This window comes from Neomonachus schauinslandi, chromosome X (assembly GCF_002201575.2).
Source record: "Neomonachus schauinslandi chromosome X, ASM220157v2, whole genome shotgun sequence".
NCBI classification, from domain to species: Eukaryota; Metazoa; Chordata; class Mammalia; order Carnivora; family Phocidae; genus Neomonachus; species Neomonachus schauinslandi.
The window spans coordinates 81,072,804-81,093,410 of record NC_058419.1 but is presented as its reverse complement, the minus strand read 5'-3'; the positions used below and the strand labels follow the sequence as shown (position 1 = coordinate 81,093,410).

The 20,607-nt window shown below is 37.5% G+C and overlaps 1 protein-coding gene across 2 annotated transcripts in view; it reads right to left on the bottom strand.

The window, feature by feature from the left end:
• PHF8 (PHD finger protein 8) overlaps positions 1-20,607 on the bottom strand; it is a 91,097-nt gene that overhangs the window by 7,418 nt on the left and 63,072 nt on the right. For both annotated transcript variants that reach the window (XM_044911961.1, XM_021699214.2), the window contains 2 exons: positions 10,415-10,510; positions 939-1,048 (listed from right to left, as the gene is read on the bottom strand). In XM_044911961.1, coding sequence (XP_044767896.1) covers positions 939-1,048; positions 10,415-10,510 — 206 coding nt within the window. The remainder of the gene's footprint in view (positions 1-938; positions 1,049-10,414; positions 10,511-20,607) is intronic.

The window sequence follows — 20,607 nt, the reverse complement described above, 5'->3', positions numbered from 1 at the left end:
CACCGAACGTAAAGTAGATGCTCAACAAATGCTCTAAGCATAAGGAGCCAAGGGGATGTTGATAAGGAGAGAATCAGAAAATTCAACTCCAACTGCTCCCAGGGTTGCTGAGCACAGTATACACATTAAAGAACTTTGCAAACTGTAACCTGCTAGGAGGTCAAGTTGGTTCTAGTGAAGTGACCCTGTAGGATAAAAACTAGTGGCTGAAGTTTTCTTGGGAAGTAGGGAGTAAATATTAAGGCAATAATATTTGGTATACCTCTGGTTCTTTCTTTTGTTGTGAATTCCTCTTTCAGGTCATTTTGCCCAGAGAAGAATGAACAAGAGGACAAAATCAAAAATATCAACCATGACCCAAGCTAAATACTCATATGTGGAATATAAGAAATAGCATAGAGGATCATAGGGGAAGGGAGGGAAAACTGAATGGGAAGTCATCAGAAAGGGAGAAAAACCATGAGAGACTCTTAACTACAGGAAATAAACTGAGGGCTGCTGGAAGGGAGGTGGCTGGGGGGATGGGGTAATTGGGTGATGGGCATTAAAGGAGGGAACATGATGTGATGAACACTGGGTGTTATACGCAACTGATAAATTACTGAACACACTACATCTGAAACTAATGATGTACTATATGTTGGCTAACTGAATTTAAATTAAAAATAATAATACTATTTGGTATAGAGGACAAGGAAAGCTTCTCCCCAAAAAACAAATTCTGATACTGGTTGGGTGGCTGTGAACTCAAATATACTCAGCTGGTAACCTCCTCGGGGCTTCATCTGAAGGCAAATGCTCTCATTCAAGGACAGAGAGAAGTTGGCCTGCTTAGTCTCCACTGGCTCCCAACAACAGCCTCTGAGACATTTCTAGTTTTTGTCCTAAAGGCAAAATGGGATCAGTAGCAGGGCCACTGCCTGGGTGTCAGCACCTACCTGCTGGGCTAGCTTCGCAGCTGCTGCAGCCAAGCCTGTCTCAATGGAAGCTACCCGGGTCCCCTCACGCACAGGACGGTCCTGCTTTGGTAGAGTTGGGGTCACACGGGCTGCAGAGGAAACAGGATGAAAACATTTATCTCAATGTCAAGCATATTCCCTACCTCTGAGCCCCTCAAAGGTGGTCTCATTGGTCTCCTAGATTCTAGCTTTTTACAAAGCCCGATTTTGTCTCCCATCAGGTAAGAAGCTAATTTACAAATGCTCAAAGTACACAAAGCACACAATGATTATAGGATAAAAGTTAACTTTCCTGAACTGGCATTTAAGGTTGTCCATGTTCTGCGCCTGGCCTACCTACCTCCTCAGCCTTATTTCCACACCCATATTCTCAGCTTCTCTAGACAGAATGGATTCCTTATTATACCTCCAGAATATGTACAGCTCACCCTCTCTCCCCCTGCCTTCCTCCTCACCATCCACACTACCTAGAGTACCCTCTTTCCTTTGTCCACCTATTCAAAACCTGACCGTCCTTCAAAGGTAAGCTGAAATCAACCTTCTATACAAAACCTCGGGCGCCTGGGTGGCTCAGTCCGTTAAGTGTCTGCCTTCGGCTCAGGTCATGATCCCAGCGTCCTGGGATCGAGTCCCACATCGGGCTCCTTGTTCGGCGGAGAGCCTGCTTCTCCCTCTCCCTCTGCCTGCTGCTCTGCCTACTTGTGCTCTCTGTCAACTAAATAAATAAAAATCTTAAAACAAAAACAAAAAAACCTCTCGGTCCTCTCTTGCTCACATTGACCTCTCCCTCTCCTGAATTTATGATGTGCATCAGTCACTTAATTTATAGCACCATACCATCCTGTCTCATTCCCTAACTTTGATGTGCTGTTGTGCATGTTATTTTGCCAACCCAAGAGGCTGTGAGCTCCTGAAGAAGACTGTCTTCTTGTATAACCCTTTTATAGTGCCTTAACAATCTTGAATCAAAAAACAGTTATTGAAAAAAAATAGCTATTGGGCGCCTGGGTGGCTCAGTCGTTAAGCGTCTGCCTTCGGCTCAGGTCATGATCCCAGGGTCCTGGGATCGAGTCCCACATCGGGCTCCCTGCTCTGCGGGAAGCCTGCTTCTCCCTCTCCCACTCCCCCTGCTTGTGTTCCTGCTCTCGCTATGTCTCTCTCTGTCAAAAAAATAAATAAAATCTTTAAAAAAAAAAAAAAAAAAGAAAAGAAAAAAATAGCTATTTATCACACATTTTACACAGCAAGTGTATTTTATCAAACAGTCCCAGATGATGAAGGAAAGCTCCCGTTTACAGAAGAACAACAGCTAATAAATGTAGAAGGAATGACAAAATTGGAAAATCACAGGTTTGCAAGCCCTAATAAAACAATTGATTCTAGAGTACCAAACTATTACCTCACATATTACTTGCTAGCCTCAACAAGGAAAAAACTAACTTTACAATGGTGAGATCATATCACCTCCTTAACTAAGTATTAACCTGATTGTTACTAATAGCAAGACAGCTGACTTCATGTGCCTCCTGATGCAATGCAATACGAAATTCACAGCATCACCTTGGAAGTAGTTTTGCCAAAGATCTAAAATCAAGTAAGTGGTTCATGTTACTTCCAGTTTTTAGGAAACAGAAATAAAAGAACAAGTTAAATGACACCATGAGAAAACAATCAGACATTCTACTAGATAACTGGCCTGGTTTCATTAAAAAGAAAATGTCACAAGAAAGCAAACACAAATCTAGAAGGTGGGATGGGTCATAGGAAAAATATACTAGTTTTTACAACAAATAAATAGCAAAAAAAAAAAAAGAGGGGGGAATGCTCTAGATTGAGACTCAAAAGGCACAACAGCCAAATGCAATGTAAAACTCTGCTCGATCCTGATTTAAACAAACCCACTATAAAAATACCTTTTTTTGGTTAGACAATTGAGGATATTTTATTATGGACTTAGTATTAGATAATGTACAGGAATTATCAAATTATTACTAATTTTGTTATGTATGATAACAGGATTGTGGTTATTTGAGAAAATGTATTTTTTAGAGATGTATATTAAAGTACATTGGAAGTGGGGAATGACACAATATCTAGGATTTGCTTTAAAGCACAATTTTGAAAAAAAAAAAAGAAAATAATAGATGAATCAAACATGGCAAAATTTTGATAACTGTGATTCTTAGTGGTGGGTGTATGGAAATTTATTGTACTATTCTATTTTTAATTAATGAAAAAAGTGAATGTCACAGAAAAAAAAGAGGTGGTAATGCTACCAATCTAGATTTGAAGATTCCTTGGTCGATTAGCTATTATTATTATTATTATTATAAAACCTTTCTGTATAAGTAGTATGCAGATTCTAGAATAAGCAATTCAGGAGGCTGAAGTCCTTTCTTTAAAGGTGATATTTTATTTGTTTAAAAATGATCTGAAGCAAGAAGAACAAAGGGAAAAAGGGGCAGAAGGTTTATTGGAACAAATTATAGCTGAGAACTTTCCTAATCTGAGGAAGGAAACAGGCATTCAAGTCCAAGAGACACAGAGAACTCCCCTCAAAATCAACAAAAACAGGCCAACACCAAGACATGAGAGTGAAACTTGCAAAATACGAAGATAAAGAGAGAATTCTGGGGGCGCCTGGGTGGCTCAGTTGGTTAAGCGACTGCCTTCACCTCAGGTCATGATCCCAGGGTTCTGGGATCGAGCCCCGCATTGGGCTCCCTGCTCAGTGGGAAGCCTGCTTCTCCCTCTCCCACTCCCCCTGCTTGTATTCCCTCTCTCGCTGTCTCTGTCAATTAAATAAATAAATAAAATCTTAAAAAAAAAAAAAAGAGAGAATTCTGAAAGAAGCTAGGGACAAAAGGTCTTTAACCTACAAGGGTTAGGTTAACACATAAGGTTAGCAGCTGACCTGGCCACAGAAACATGGCAGACCAGAAAGAAGTGGCATGATACATTCAACCTGCTAAATGGGAAAAATATGCAGCCAAGAATACTTGGTCCAGCAAGGCTGTCATTCAGAATAGAAGGAGACATAAAGAGTTTCCAGGACAAGCAAAAACTAAAGGAGTTCATGAACACTAAACCAGTCCTGCAAGAAATATTAAAGGGGACACTCTGAGCAGGAAAGAGAGACCAAAAGCAACAAAGACTAAAAAGGCACAGAGATAATCTACAGGAACAGCAACTTTACAGGTAATAGAATAGCACTAAATTCGTATCTATCAATAATTACTCTGAATGTAAATAGACTAAATGCTCCAAATAAAAGACACAGGGTATCAGAATGGATAAAAAAAAAAAAAAACAAAACAAGACCCATCAATATGCTGCTTACAAGAGACTCATTTTAGAACCAAAGACACCTCCAGATTGAACGTGAGGGGCTCCATCATGCTAATGGACATCAAAAGAAAGCTGGAGTAGCCATACTTACATCAGACACACTAGATTTTTTGGGGGGGAGAGAGATGGGCAGAGGGAGAGAGAGAATCCCAAGCAGGCTCCACAGCCAGTGCAGAGCCCAGTGTGGGGCTTGATCTCACGACCCTGGGACCACGACCCCAGCCAAAAATCAAGAGTCAGATGCCCAACTGACTGAGCCACCAGGCACTCCCAGACAACCTAGATTTTAGACCAAAGACTATAATAAGAGATGAAGAAGGGCACTATATCACAATAAAGGTGTCTATCCAACAAGATCTAACAATTGTAAATATTTATGCCCCTAACTTGGGACAGCCAAATATATGAGTGAATTAATAACAAAATTAAAGAAACTCACTGATAATAATATAATATTAGGGGACTTTAACACCCCACTCACAGCAATGGACAGATCATCTAAGCAGAAGATCAACAAGGAAACAATGGCTTTGAGAGACAGGCTGGACCAGATGGACTTAACAGATACATTCAGAGCATTTCATCTTAAAGCAGCAGAATACACATTCTTCTCGAGTGCACATTGAACATTCTCCAGAACAGATCACACGCTGGCTCACAAATCACCCCTTAACCAGTACAAAAAGACTGAGATAATACCATGCATATTTCAGACCACAATACTGCGAAACTTGAAGACAACCACAAGAAAAAATTTGGAAAGAACACAAACACATGGAAATTAAAGAACATCATACTGAAGTATGAATGGGTTAACCAGGAAATTAAAGAAGAAATTAAAAAATACATGGGAGCAAATGGAAATGAAATCATGACAGTCCAAAACCTTTGGGATGCAGCAAAGGCAGTATTAAGAGGGAAGTACATGGCTATACAGTCCTACCTCAAGAAGCAAGAAAAGTCTCAAATACACAACCTAAACTTACACCTAAAGAACTGGAAAAAGAACAGCAAATAAACTTACACCTAAAGAACTGGAAAAAGAACAGCAAATAAAGCCTAAAGCCAGCAGAGGGGAAATAATTAAAATCAGAGCAGAAATAAGTGATATAGAAATAAAAAAAAAAAACAACAGTAGAACAGATCAACAAAACTAGGATCTGGTTCTTTGAAAAAATTAACAAAACTGATAACACCCTAGCCAGACTTATCAAAAAGAGAAAGGACCCAAATACAATAAAATCACGAATGAAAGAGGAGAGATCACAACTAACACCAAATAAATATAAACAATTATAAGAGAATATTATATGCCAACAAATAGGGCAATCTGGAAGAAATGGATACATTCCTAGAAACATATAAACTACCAAAAGAGAAACAGGAAGAAATACAGAAGCTGAACAGACCCATAATCAGCAAAGAAATTGAATCCGTAATCAAAAATCTCCCAAAAAACAAGAGTCCAGGGCCGGATGGCTTCCCAGGGGAATTCTACCAAACATTTAAAGAAGACTTAATATCTATTCTTCTGAAACCGTTCCAAAAAATAGAAATGAAAGGAAAACTTCCAAACTCATTCTAAAAAGCCAGCATTACCTTGATTCGAAGACCAGACAAAGACCCCACTAAAGAAGAGAATTACAGACTAATATCCCTGATGAACACGGATGCAAAAATTCTCAACAAAATACTAGCTAATGGAATCCAACAGTCCGTTAAAAGGTGTATTCACCATGATCAAGTGGGATTTATTCCTGGGCTGCATAGGGGTGGTTCAATATTCACAAATCAATGTGATATACCACATTAATAAAATAAAGGATAAAAACCATATGATCCTCTCCATAGATGCAGAAAAAGCATTTGACAAAACACAGCATCCTTTCTTGATAAAAACCCTCAACAAAGTAGGGATAGAAGGAACACACCTCAACACTGTAAAGTCCATATACGAAAGGGCCACAGCTAATATCACCCTCAATGGGGAAAAACTGAGAGCTTTTCCCCTAAGGTCAGGAACATGACAGGGATGTCCACTCTTACCATTGTTGTTCAACATAGTACTAGAAGCCCTAGCCTCAGCAATCAGACAACAAAAAGAAATAAAACACATCCAAATTAGCAAGGAATAAGTAAAACTTTCACTCTTCACAGATGACATGATACGCTTTGTAGAAAACCTGAAAGACTCCACCAAAAAATTATAAACTGATACAAGAATTCAGCAAAGTCACAGGATATAAAATCAACATACAGAAATCTGTTGCATTTCTATACATTAATAATGAAACAGGAGAAAGAGAAATCAAGGAATTGATCCCATTTACAATCGCACCAAAAATCATAATGTACCTAGGACTAAACCTAACCGAAGAGGTAAAAGATCTGTATGCTGAAAACTATAGCACACTTATGAAAGAAACTGAAGAAGATACAAAGAAATGGAAAAACATTCCATATTCTTGGATTGGAAGAACAAATATTGTTAAAATGTCTATACTACCCAAAGCAATCTACACATTCAATGCAATCCCTATCATAATAACACACCAGCATTTTTCACAGAGCTGGAACAAACAATTCTAAAATTTGTATGGAACCAGAAAAGACCCTGAAAAGCCAAAGGAATATTGAAAAGCAAAGTGGGAAGCATCACAATTCAAGCTGTATTACAAAGCTGTAATCATCAATACAGCATGGTACTGGCACAAAAAGACACATAGATGAATGGAACAGAATAAAGAACCCAGAAATGGACCCACAACTGTATGGCCAAGTAATTTTTGACAAAACAGGAAAGAATATCCAGTGGAAAAAAGAATGTGAAGAATGAAACTGGACCCCTTTCTTACACCATACACAAAAATAAATTCAAAATGGATGAAAGACCTAAACGTGAGACAGGAAACCATCTGAATCTTAGAGGAGAACGCAGGCAACAACCTCTTTGACCTCAGCTGCAACAACTTCTTAGTAGACACGTCTCCAGAGGCAAGGGAAACAAAAGCAAAAATGATGTATTGAGACTTCATCAAGATAAAAAGCTTCTGGACAATGAAGGAAACAACTGACAAAACTAAAAGGCAACTGACAAAATGCGAGATCTTTGCAAATGACATATCGGATAAAAGGTTAGTATCCAAAATCTACAAAGACCTTACCAACTCAACACCCAAAAAACAAATAATCCAGTTAAGAAGTGGTCAGAAGACATGTATACACTTTTCCAAGGAAGACATCCAGATGGCTAACAAACACATGAAAAGATGCTCAACTCATCATCAGGGAAATACAAATCAAAACCCCACAAAATGTGCCCCACAAAATGTCTTTTTAAAAAAATTTTTTTAATTTAAATTCAATTTAGTCCTTGAATAGAACCTGGTTTGAATAAGCAAATCATAAGATATTTTTGGTACAATTGGGGGGAAATTTGAATAAGGATTTGGTACTAAATGATATGAGAAAGTAAATGTTACTTTACTTAGGTGTCATAAAATGGTACTATGGTTATAGAAGAAAATGTCATTTTCATAGACGTGCATACTGAACTATTTAGTATGTTACGATGGATGACAACAGCAAAAATGGCAAAGTTAAGGACCTCCAAACACTCCTGAATTAAAACAATGAAAAAACTGGTAAAAAATGTCAGAATAAACTTTTTCAGAACTCTGGAAATTAACTAAAGGCTTATAGCAACCCTCCAGAGGAGGATTCTAGTTGGGAAGTGAAGGCTGTGGAACAGGGGTGAGAGGGAAAGATTTTACTATATACCCACATGTAAGTTTTGTCCTTTTGGAGTTTAATAGGGATCCATCCTGAGTAAATAATCAGAGACACCAACACATATAAATATGTTCACCCCAAATGTGAACTAGGCAATAGGCTAAATGCCTCACATTAAAGAAGTTAGGTAAAAAAGCCATATCCATGGGATAGAATATTTTGTGGCTATTAAAATATTTATAAACAATGGCATAAGGACATTCTTATGAAGTAATATTTAAAAGGCCAGGTTTATGAATTGGTTTTCAACTTTTACAGTCAACCCCTAGTTAATATAGAGTATTAATCACAAGGCAATGTAAATGCTAACAACCTTGACAATGTAAAGGAAAATGTACGATTCACAGAAGGTCAGAAGAAGAAAGAACAGTGTACTAATGTCTGTATCTTATAAAGTGGTAATCAAGAGAGACTGACAGAAGCTGAGAGGAAGAGAAACAGAGGCTAAGTTTATACATCAAGAAATAGTGGTATAAACCCTATTAGCTTGAGTTTTGGAGGTAATGACCAGAAAAAAAGAAAACTAGAAGGTTGTCTTTCAGGCATGGGACTGGAGGTGAGGAAAGCAGAGGTGAAGACCACTGTATTTCATCCTAAACTCCTCTGTGCTATATGATTTGCTATCATATACACATTAATTTAAAAGTCAAAAAAAATTTAAAGCAAGATACAGGATTGTATATACACTGTAATTTCAACCAGGCGCCCCTTTTTTTTTTTTTTTTTTTTTAAAGATTTTATTTATTTATTTGAGAGAGCGAGAATGAGAGAGAGTACATGAGAGGGGGGAGGGTCAGAGAGAGAAGCAGGCTCCTCGCCGAGCAGGGAGCCCGATGCGGGACTCGATCCCGGGACTCCAGGATCATGACCTGAGCCGAAGGCAGTCGCTCAACCAACTGAGCCACCCAGGCGCCCCTGTAATTTCAACCATAAAAAGAAATACATAGGAAAAACAGATTTGAAAGTAACACGTCAAAACATTAATACAGGGGCTGCCTCTGGGTAGCAGAATCATGGGTGGTTTCTTCCTTACACGTTCTTCTATTTTCTGTATTTTCCAACTTTCCTACTGTGCTAATCAGCCAGAAACTATAGGGAAAAAATACAATCAGAAAATAGTAACATTTGCTGACTGACTCACTAAGACAGCACTTCTAGGATTACCCTACCACCCCACTCCCCCAACCCCAAGCAAATAGCAGAAAGGCCAGATGAGGATGGGTGGAGCCAGCAAGGGATTTCCTAGGGAACCATGGGTACTGAGGTGCGAGCACCGTCTGTGGCAGACTGTTGCAGTAATGGCTTTCAACTTGCCCACATCTCCCTGCATGCAGACGAGGATTCTGCAGCTCCCTGTCTCAAGAGATGTAATCTATATCTCCACCCCTGGAATGAGGCTTGACCATGTAACTTGCTCTGGCCAGTGGGACAACGGAAAACAAGACACAGGCAGAGGCTTGAAAAGTGCTTGCAAACTGGGGCTTTCCCTCTCTTGCTAATGGACATGCTTCTGCTTTATTGTGAAAAAGTGCTTGCGCTGGCTTCCTGGTGGACCAGGAGAGTCCACATGGAGAGAGGCACTAGCCACCCCAAATTAGGTCTAGACTCCTGAAGAAGATCTTTTTAGACCACGCAGCCTGGGGCCAAGCCAGTCAAGACTAGAACAATAGCTTAGCCAACCTACAGAATCATGAGAAATGATCCGGCTGTCATTGTTCTAAGCCACTAAGTTTGGGGTCATTTGATAAGCAGCAAAAGCTAACTGACACACCCTCCAACTTGAAACTACCCAACCAGTGAGATGAATAAAATTCTTTTATACCCTCTAATTTCCATGTTCAACTCAATGATCATTCTTTCTTCCTTCCTCAGAGCTGGCCTCTCAGCCAGTACAGGTGACAATCTAAGGAGTCTTGGGCCTTGTAGAGTTCAACAGTCAGCAGAATTTCCTTCATTTGACAACATATTACTAAAGGTCTGGGATGATGGTAGCAGAATGTTCTCAGAAGCCTCAGACTGCTGGCTGGAATCCGCTCAAGGTCTTCTTTTCATCTCAAGCCATATAACATCAGAAGCAACATGCTCCATGACCTCTGACTTTGCTGAGCTGAGTGCATGAAATGTGTCTTATCACGATCATTTTCACTCCAGCACCTAACACGGTACCCTAGCACACAGGTGGTACTCAACAAATGTTTGCTGAGTAAACAAATGAGTGACTGAATCATGTCTTCTTATGTTAAATATCCCAACTACCCCCAGCCTATTTTCCCCAAACCATACCTACAGAGTTTAAGGACAGAATACTGGATCACCTTTAGGACTCCATGGAGCATCATCTGAATTCTTCTTTTTCTTGGGTCGAGATTTCAAAGCAGGGTCATCATCATCAGACTCCAGGGAAGGGTAAACTGCAGTGAGAGGGAAAAGCAGGGTAAACTGAGATTTCATCCAGAAGGGTGAAGACAGAATGATACTTACACCTCAGCTCCTCCCACTCCCCTACCAGTAGACCCTTTACTTAATCCAGACTCAAATGCAGGAATCCCTGAATGTGCCACATACTCTTCATGTCTTTCTACTTTTGTACCTTTGCTGCAAATATCCTTCTCCAAGCATCACCTAATTCTGATTCACTCATTCAACATCCATTTAGTGAGTAACCTCATGAGTTACTTTACTGACCCTGCAAAATTCAGCTCTAGATTCACTTCCTAAGAAGCCTTTCTTGTTCTAATCTGATTCAGATGTCTCAACTCTGCAGAGTATCCTGGGTGTACCTCTACTGGAGTTATTTGTTATATAGTATTTGAGAGTTGAAAAGCAAATATGTCACCCCCAATTTACTGTGAGGGCAGGGATAAGTATTATTTGATTTCAAAATAAGGGAGCCTAACACAATGCAGAGTAGGTACTCAATAAATGTTGGCTGAAATGGAAAAAGAAATGCTATACACATTATTCACACAAAGGGAACAAAAAGACCACTTGGGCTGAACTGGCAACAAGATTACTGAAACTGAATGATCTGAACGGCAAAACACACATAACACAAGTATCTCATCCTATACACATACACACAAACATCCAGTTTTATCACACTCTCCTCACAATCCACGGGCAACACGTGTAGAATTTAATGGGACAATGATGTAGATAGATCCTACTGATGAAGTCAAACTCTGTTGTTACTGCTTCTAAACCTAAAAGAAGCAAAGTGAGAGTGAAACTTCTTCCTAGTGATCCTACTCCTCCTAATGACCAGCCTCAAATTTCTCTAGAATTCTGCTTCATCAGAGGAACCCAGTCTCATACTTCCTTCTAGTAGGACCTCTTTATAGGAAAATGAGTTCATTTCTCAGGCCTTCTTTTCTTGGGCAAAGAGGTAAAACCCCTGCCTTTATTAAAGAATCTTCAAAAAAAAAAAAAAAAAGAGGGGTCACCGATTGTCCCTCAAAAGAAATGACTGCTGGTAACAGTTGTTTGAGAAAGATCCCATCCCTAATAGCCCCAGTGGCTGTCAATGTTATTTTGTTGGGTCTGAAAGGGTTTTCCATCTCAAGGAAAGAAGTATGGTATGGTATGGTAGAAAAACCTTGAGTCTAGGGATCAGATATGACTTTGAAATCCTGGACTGACTCACTATCTTTGTAACTTAGGAAAACTTCTCTAGGTCTCACTATCTTCACCCATAAAATTGAAATAATACCACCTGCTTTGAAAAGTTCTGAGGATTGAGAGATAATAAGCATAAAGTAACATGCAAAAAGAAATTCCATTCTAAGGTTCATGTCTTATTCAAGAGAGGTTAAGATGTAGATAATAAGTAAGTCTAGACATTTAAAGAAAATACAAGTTAAAATATGCATATTAAAAATATAAAGGTAGAAGGAGTGATGCCCCCCAAATGGAATTAGGAGCTCCAAGTATTTGTCCCTCCACTGTAGCAACCGTTGAGCTAGCAAAAACTGTAAGAATAAACATTTTGGGGACTCTGGAATACAATCAAAAACTTACAACAAGGGGAAGGCTTAACAACAACAACAAAATCTGCTCAATTTGGTATTTAAGTAAATTTCTGTCAAGAAATCTCAGTTGACCACTGAGGCTACAGAATGGATACTTCAGTGACCACACACAAAAGGACAGTCTACAAAAATCCTTTGAAAAGTCACTAAATAAACAGATAACTTGTAGCTCACAGTAAGCAACAACAGCAAACTCTGGGGAGGGAGGAAAATAGGACTTCCAGAGTTACCACATTATATAATATTCAAAATGTCTCAGCTTCAGAAAAACTTATGAGGCATGCCAAGAAACAAGAAAGTATGTCCTACTTACAGAAAAAAAGAAATTGATATAAACTGTCCATGAGGAAGCTGACATTGGACTTACTATACAAAGGACTTTAAATCAACTGCCCTATATGATCAAAGAGAACCCTGTTTCAACAAAAAATAGAATATCAATAAGGAGATAGAAAATATAAAAAGGAACCAAATAGAAATTCTGGAGCTGGGGGCGCCTGGGTGGCTCAGATGGTTGAGCGTCTGCCTTCGGCTCGGGTCATGGTCTCAGGGTCCTGGGATCGAGTCCCGCATCGGGTTCCCTGCTCGGTGCAGAGCCTGCTTCTCCCTCTCCCTCTGCCACTCCCTCTGCTTTGCTCTTCTGTCTATCTCTCTGTCAAATAAAAAAAAAAAAAAATTCTGGAGCTGAAAAGTACAATGTGGTGGTGAAAAATTCACTACAGGGATTCAATAGTTAAGATTTTGAGCAGACAGAAGAAATAATCAGTGAATGTGAAGAAAGCACAATTAAAATTATCCAGTCTGATGAGCACAAAGAAAGAAGAAAAAATGAACAGAGGCAAAGGGGCCTGTGCGATGCTACCAGGCTTACCAACGTATTCATATGGGCGTCCCAGAAGGAGAGGACAGAGAAAAAAGAGGCAGAAAGACTATATGAAGGTATAACAGACAAAAACTTCCCAAACTTTACAAAATATATGAAGATAAACATCTATGAAACTCAATGAATTCCAAGTAGGATAAACTCAGAGATCCACAATGAGCTACATTATATTCAAACAGTCAATAGATAAAAACAAGGAGAGAATTTTGAAAGTACCAAGACACAAGCAATTTGTCATCTCAAGAGGATCCACAATAAGATTAACAATCAATTTCTAATCAAAAACAATGGAGACCAGCGGGCAGTTAGGTGATCTATTTAAAACACTGAAATAAAAAACTGTCAACCAAGAATAATATATTGGGTAAAACTATCCTTCAAAAATGAAGGCAAATTAAGACATTCTCAAGTAGACAAAATCTAAGAGAGCTTGTCATTAGTAAACCTGCCCTTTAAGAAATACTGAATAGAGTCTGTCAGGCTGAAATGAAAGGATGTTAGAGAGTAACTCAAAGTTACATGAAGAAACAAAAACCACCAGTAGAAGTAAGTACAGAGGTATATATAAAAGCCCATATTGTTGTATTTGTGGTTTCTGACTCCTCTTTTTGTTTGCTATATGATTTAGAATTCCAATGCATACAATAATAACTATAAATCTGTGTCAATAGAAACACAATATATAAAGGTTTAAGTCATGACAAAAATAACAGATGCAGTAAGACAACTGTATACGAACAAAGTCTTTGTATGCTATGGAAGTGAAATGGTACTGATTCAAACTAAACTTATAAAGTTATATAGTTAGGATATTAATTATAATCTCCAGGGCTTACCTTATGGAAAAAAAAACTAAAAAACATTTAAAAAATGAGGAGTGAATCAAATCGGTACACTACAAAAAAATCAATTAAACACAAAAGAAAGCAGTTACAAGGAAATGAGGAACAAAATGATACAATACATGGAAAACAAATAGCAAAATAGAAATAAGTCATTCCCTACTGGTAATCACTTTAAATGTAAATGGATTAACTAAACTAAATCCAAAGCTAACAGAAGGAAGGAAATAATAAAAATTTGAGCACAGGTAAATTAAATAGAGAATAAAAAACAATAAAGAGAATCAGTGACACCAAAAGTTGGTCCTTTGAAAAAAAGATCAACAACATAGGAAAGTATTTAAGTATAGAGTGACCAAAAAAAAAAAAAAAGGAGAAGACACAAACACCTAAAATGAGAAATGAAAGTGGGGACATAACTGCAGACCTTCCAGAAATAAAAAGAACTGTAAGCGAGTATTATGAACAATTGTATGCCAACAAATTAGATAAACTATATGAAATGGACAAATTCCTAGAAGCACACAAATCACTTAAACTAACTTAAAAAGAAATGGAAAATTTCAACTAACCTACAAGTACAGAGATTCAATCAGTAGTCAAAAAGCTTCCAACAAAGAAAAGTGCAGGACTAAATGGCTGCACTGGTGATTTCTACCAAGCATTTAAAGAAAAATTAACAGGAATCCTTATCAAATTCATCCAAGAAATAGAAGAGGAGGGAACACATTCTAAACTCATACTATGAGGCCAGAAAAAGATACTACAGGAAAAGAAAACTACAAACAATATGCTTTATGAGTATTGATGCAAAAATCCTCAATCAAATGCTAGAAAATTCAGCAGCCTATTAAAAGGATTATACACCATGACCAAGAGGAATTTATCCCAGGAATGCAAGAGTGGTTCAAAGTAAGAAAATTAATCAACAAAATCAATCTATCAATGCATGATGGATAAAGAAAGTGTGGTATATGTGTAATGGAATACTAGTCAGCCACAAAAAGAAGGAAATCCTACCATTTGAAACAACCTGGACAGACCTTGAGGGTATTATGCAAAGTGAAATAAGTCAGAGACAGGCAAATACTGTATGATCTTGCTTACATGTGGAATCTAAAAGAAAAAAATCCAAATTCATAGAAAAAGAGATCAGATTTGTAGTTACCAGAGGCAGAGATTGGACAGTGGGGGGAATTAAATGAAGGTGGTCAAAAGGTACAAACTTCCAGTTATAAGGATCAGTGTACAACATGACAACTATAGTTAATACAATTGTCTGGTTTATTTGAAAGTTGCTAAGAGAATAGATCCTAAAAGTTCTCATCACAGGGAAAAAAAAACCTTTCTTTTTCTTTTTTTGTAACTATGAGACCATGGATGTTAACTAAACATACTGTGGAAACTATTTCACAATATATGTAAGTCACGTCATTATTCCATATACTTTAAACTTATACAATGCTTTATGTCAATTATTTCTCAATAAAACTGAAAGAAAAGTAAAGAAAAAAGGAATATTTTTCAAAATTATGTGAAAGAAAAAATTAAATTCATTTGAGGTTTAATGACAAAAATGTATTTCCTTTTCCTAATAAAGGAAAGTCAATATACTACACACACTAATAAAATGAAGGAAAACACATGATCATCTCAGTTGATGCAGGTAAAGAATGACAAAACCCATCACCCATTCAAGATAAAAACATTCAGAAAACTAGAAAAGGGCACTTCTTCAATACAGTAACAGGCATTTATGAAAACCCACAGCTAACATCACACTTAAAAGTGAAAGACTAGGGGCGCCTGGGTGGCTCAGTTGGTTAAGCATCTGCCTTCGGCTCAGGTCATGATCCCGGGGTCCTGGGATCAAGTCCCACATCAGGCTCCTGGCTCAGCGGGGAGCCTGCTTCTCCCTCTGCCTGCCGCTCCCCCCGCTTGTGCTCTCTCTCTGACAAATAAATAAATAAAATCTTTAAAAATATATCAGTTGTATTTCTATACACTAGCAAATAACAATCTGTAAAGAATATTAAGAAAATAACTCCATTCACAATAGCATCAAGAAGAATAAAGCAATTAAGAATAAATTTTAACCAAGACGATATGAGACTTAAATACTGAAAACCACAAAACATTACTGAAATTGAAGCCCTAAATAAATGGAAAACCAGTCTATGTTCATTGACTGAATGTCTTAATATTGTTAAGATGGCAATAATACCCAAAGCATTCTACAAATTCAATGCAATTCCTATCAAAATACCAATGGCATTTTTTTTGCAGAAATGGAAAAGCTCATCCCAAAATGGGACCCAGAATAGCAAAAACCATCTTGAAAAAGAACAAAGTTGGAGGATTTCATTTCCCAATTTTAAAACTTACTACAAAACTACAGTGATTTGTACATTTTTAGTACTGGCATAAGGATAAACATATAGATCAATGGAACAGAATTGAGAGTTCAGAAAAAAAAAACCCTACATCTATAGGCAATTGATATTTTTTTTTAGAGAAAGAGAGCATGTGTGAACATGGGAGGGGGGAGAAGGGCAGAGGGAGAGAGAGAGAGTGAGAATCTTAAGCAGGCTCCAAGCCCAGATGGAGCCCAATGCAGGGCTTGATCTCACGACCCTGACATCATGACCTGAGCTGAAATCAAGAATAGGATGCTTAACCAAATGAGCTACCCAGGCACCCAAAGTCAACTGATTTTTGACAAGGGTGCCAAGATCATCCTATGGGGACAGGACAGTCTCTTTATTTTATTTTTTTTTTAAGATTTTATTTATTTATTTGACAGAGAGAGACACAGCAAGAGAGGGAACACAAGCAGGGGGAGTGGGAGAGGGAGAAGCAGGCTTCCCGCAGAGCAGGGAGCCTGATGCGGGGCTCGATCCCAGGACTCTGGGATCATGATCTGAGCCGAAGGCAGACGCTTAACGACTGAGCCACCCAGGCGCCCCAGGACAGTCTCTTTAAAAACTGGTGTTATACAGGGGCGCATGTGTGGCTCAGTCGGTTACACATCTGCCTTCAGCTCAGGTCATGATCTCAGGGTCCTGGGATCGAGTCCTGCATCGAGCTCCCTGCTCAGCAGGGAGTCTGCCTCTCCCTCTGCCCCTCGCCCCTGCTTGTGCGCTCTATCTCAAATAAATAAAATCTTAAAAAAAATCTAAAAAAAAAAAAAACTGGTGTTATACAAGAAAAATAGTAAAATTTTAACTCAATTGATAAATGTAAATCAAATACTAAAATTTATCCAAACAATCCAAATGAGGTGGAGAAATGAGAAAGAGAAACAAAAAGCAGAGAAAACAAATATAAATGACATAATAAAATGGTAAGCCTTTACCTGAACATATCATTAGTTACATTAACTGTAAATGGACTAAAATAGATTATCAATAAGGATTTTTTTTTTAAACCACAAGATTCAACTAAATGCTGGCTACAAAAAACTCACATTAAATGAATCATACAGATAGGTTAAAAATAAAAGAATAACAGTCACTTAAATTTCTCCTGAAAAATATCTAGTGTTGTGTGCAAATCTAGCTCATTATTTCTGACTGCGCTAACATTTATCACCCTTGACTTCTCCTTTCCCCAAGGGATGGGCATCAAAGCCCCCTACAGGAATATTGGCAAACTGGTCTCCTGATGGATTTGTGGGAGACACTGTCTGGGCTACATGTTCCACAGTGAGATTTCACGATTAATGTTCCTGTCACCAGACTGCACCAGTTTGGTCCCGCCACATCCCTGCAAGCACTGAAGTAAGAATTCTAAATTATACTAAGTAATTATGTGGTTGTATCCATTTGCATTTTCCTGCTGATAAGTGAGGTGTATAGATGTTTCCTGATCTACAATGAATGGGTCAGTTCAGTCTTAGAAGTTTATTTTCCTTTCTTTTTTTTTCAAACAGTGAATACCAGTTTCCTCTTGGATTAGTTGAGAGAAATGAGGCCTCATCTTATTCTAAATTATTTCAGTGAATAGCAGAGAGAACAGATTCAAGCTTTTTTTCTCTTAATTCTGTGTGACTGTGAATTGAATATCACTTGGGAAACAAAGATAAATGATACAGACGGAGTTCTGGGTCATGGTAAATATAAACGAATGAATGAACAAATAAATGAACAAATAAATAAATGAGGATAGAAAAAGATACACCATACCAACATTAATTAAAGAAAGCTGGATTGACTGTATCATCAGACAAAGTAACTTTACACCAAGGAAAATTACCTGATAGGAAATAACATAATAACATAATGACAAGAAGACATAACCATAAATCAACTTGATCTAATCGAAATTTATAGAACACTCAACCCAACATTAGTAGAATACACATTCTTCTCAAGTTCATAATGCAAAATTATCAACATAGACTAAACCCTGAGTAATAAAACAAATGGTAGTAAATATTAAATAAAACCAAAAGCAGGTCCTTTGAGAAGATCCATTAAATTGATAAAATGCCAGCAAGAAGGATCAAGAAAAAAAGACAAGACACAAATTACTAATATCAAGAATAAAAAGAGAGAGATGCTAAAGACCTCATAGACATTAGAAGGATAATAGGAGGATACTACAAACAACTCTGCACCCATAAATTCTACAACTTAGCTGAAATGGATCAATTCTCTGAACGACACAAACTATCAAAACTCACCCAAGGAGAAACAGATAACCTGAATAACCCAAACCTACTAAGGAAAATAAAAACCATAGTTAAAATCTGAAAAAGAAATCTCTAGGCCCAGGTGGTTTCACTCACATATTCTACTAAACATTCGAAAATGAAAAGAATCGCTAATTCTACCCAACTGCTTCTACAAAATAGAAGAGAAGGGAATATTTCCCAGCTTATTCTTTGAGGCCAGTACTGCCCTGATACCAAAATTAAAGTCAGAGAGTAAAAGAAAAGAAAATTATGGACCAATATCCATCATAAACATAGACACAAAAATCCTCAGTGAAATTCTAGCAAATCAAATCCAGTTATATATAAAGAGAATAATATACCATGATCAAGTAAGGTCTATACTGTAATTTTAAGTCTGGTTCAATATTTGAAAATCAATCAACGTAACCTACCATATTAACAGACAAAAGAAGAAAAACCATGTGATCATATCCATTGATGGAACAAAAATACTGGGCAAAATTCAACACCCACTCGTAAACAAACTCTCAGCAAAACAGGAATAGAAGTGCCTGGGTGGCTAAATCATTAGGTGTCTGCCTTTGGCTCGGGTCATGATCCCAGGGTTCTGGGATCGAGCCCCGAAATTAAAAAAAAACAAAAAAACACTAAAGGCATGGGGAAAATATAAACAATAAAGTAACCCTTTTAAAAAAAAAAAGTGAACTTCCTTAACCTGATAACCTACAGCTAACATTGTAATAGTGAAAAAACTGAATGCTTTCCTCCTTAGATTGGAAACAGGTAAGGGTGCTCACTGTCACCACGTTGTGCTGGAAGTCCTAGCCAGAACAAAAAGGCAAGAAGAAATAAAAGACTTACAGATTAGAATGAAATGAATAAAACTGTCCATATTTGCACATGGCATGATTATCTATACAAAAAATCCCAAGAATATATTTTTAAAAACTCCTAGAATAAGGTTGCAGGATACAAGGTCAAAACACAAAATCAATCACATTTATGTATCCTATCATTAAACAATTAGAAACCAAAAGTTAAAAAAGGTACCATTTACATCTCCAAAAAATACAGAACTTTGGGATAAATCTAACAAAACATGTGCAGGATCTGTATTAAAATCTATAAAACACTGATGAAAGATATTTTAAAAAGACTAAATACAGAGGGAATACCATATACATAGAAGACTTGATATCTAAGATGCCAATTGTCTTGCAGTCATTGTAGAAACAGTCTGATGATTTCTCAAAGAGTTAAACATAGAATTACCATACAACCCAGCAATTCGACTCCTAGGTGTATGCCCAGGACAAATGAAAACATATGTCCACACAGAAACAGACGCAAATGTCTGTAGCAGCATTATTCATAATGGCCAAAAGATGGAAATAACCCAAATGCCCATCAGCAGATGAACAGATAAATAAATTGTGGCATATCCATACAATGAAATAACTATTCATCTATAAAAAGGATCAACATACTTATATATGCTACAACTTAGATGAACCTTGAAAACATTATGCTAAAGAAAAGAAGGCAGACACAAAAGGTCACATATTACATGATTGCTTTTATATGAAATCTCTATAATGGGCAAACCCATACAGACAGAGAGCAGATTAGTGGTTACCAGAGGACAAGAAGAGGGGGCGGCATGGGTAACAATCACTTAATGGATATGGGGAGTTTTTCCTGGGGTGAAAAAAATGTCTTGGAAAATGCACTAAATGCCACTGAGTTGTACACTTTAAAATAGTTAAACTACATGTTTTGTGAATTTTACCTCAATAAAAAAATAAAGATGCCAATTCTCCCCAGATTGATGTATACATTTAAACACATTTCCAATCAAAATCCCAGTAGAAATTTTTGTGGATTCAGACAAACCAATTCTAAAATTTACATGGAAAGGCAAAATTGAAGAATTCATACCACTTGATCTTAAGAATTGCTGTAAAGCTACAGTAATCAAGACAGTGAGGTATTGGCAAAGAGATAGATCTATACATCAATAAAAAAAAAAATAATCCAGAAACAGAGCCACACAAATATGGCCATTTGATTTTTTACA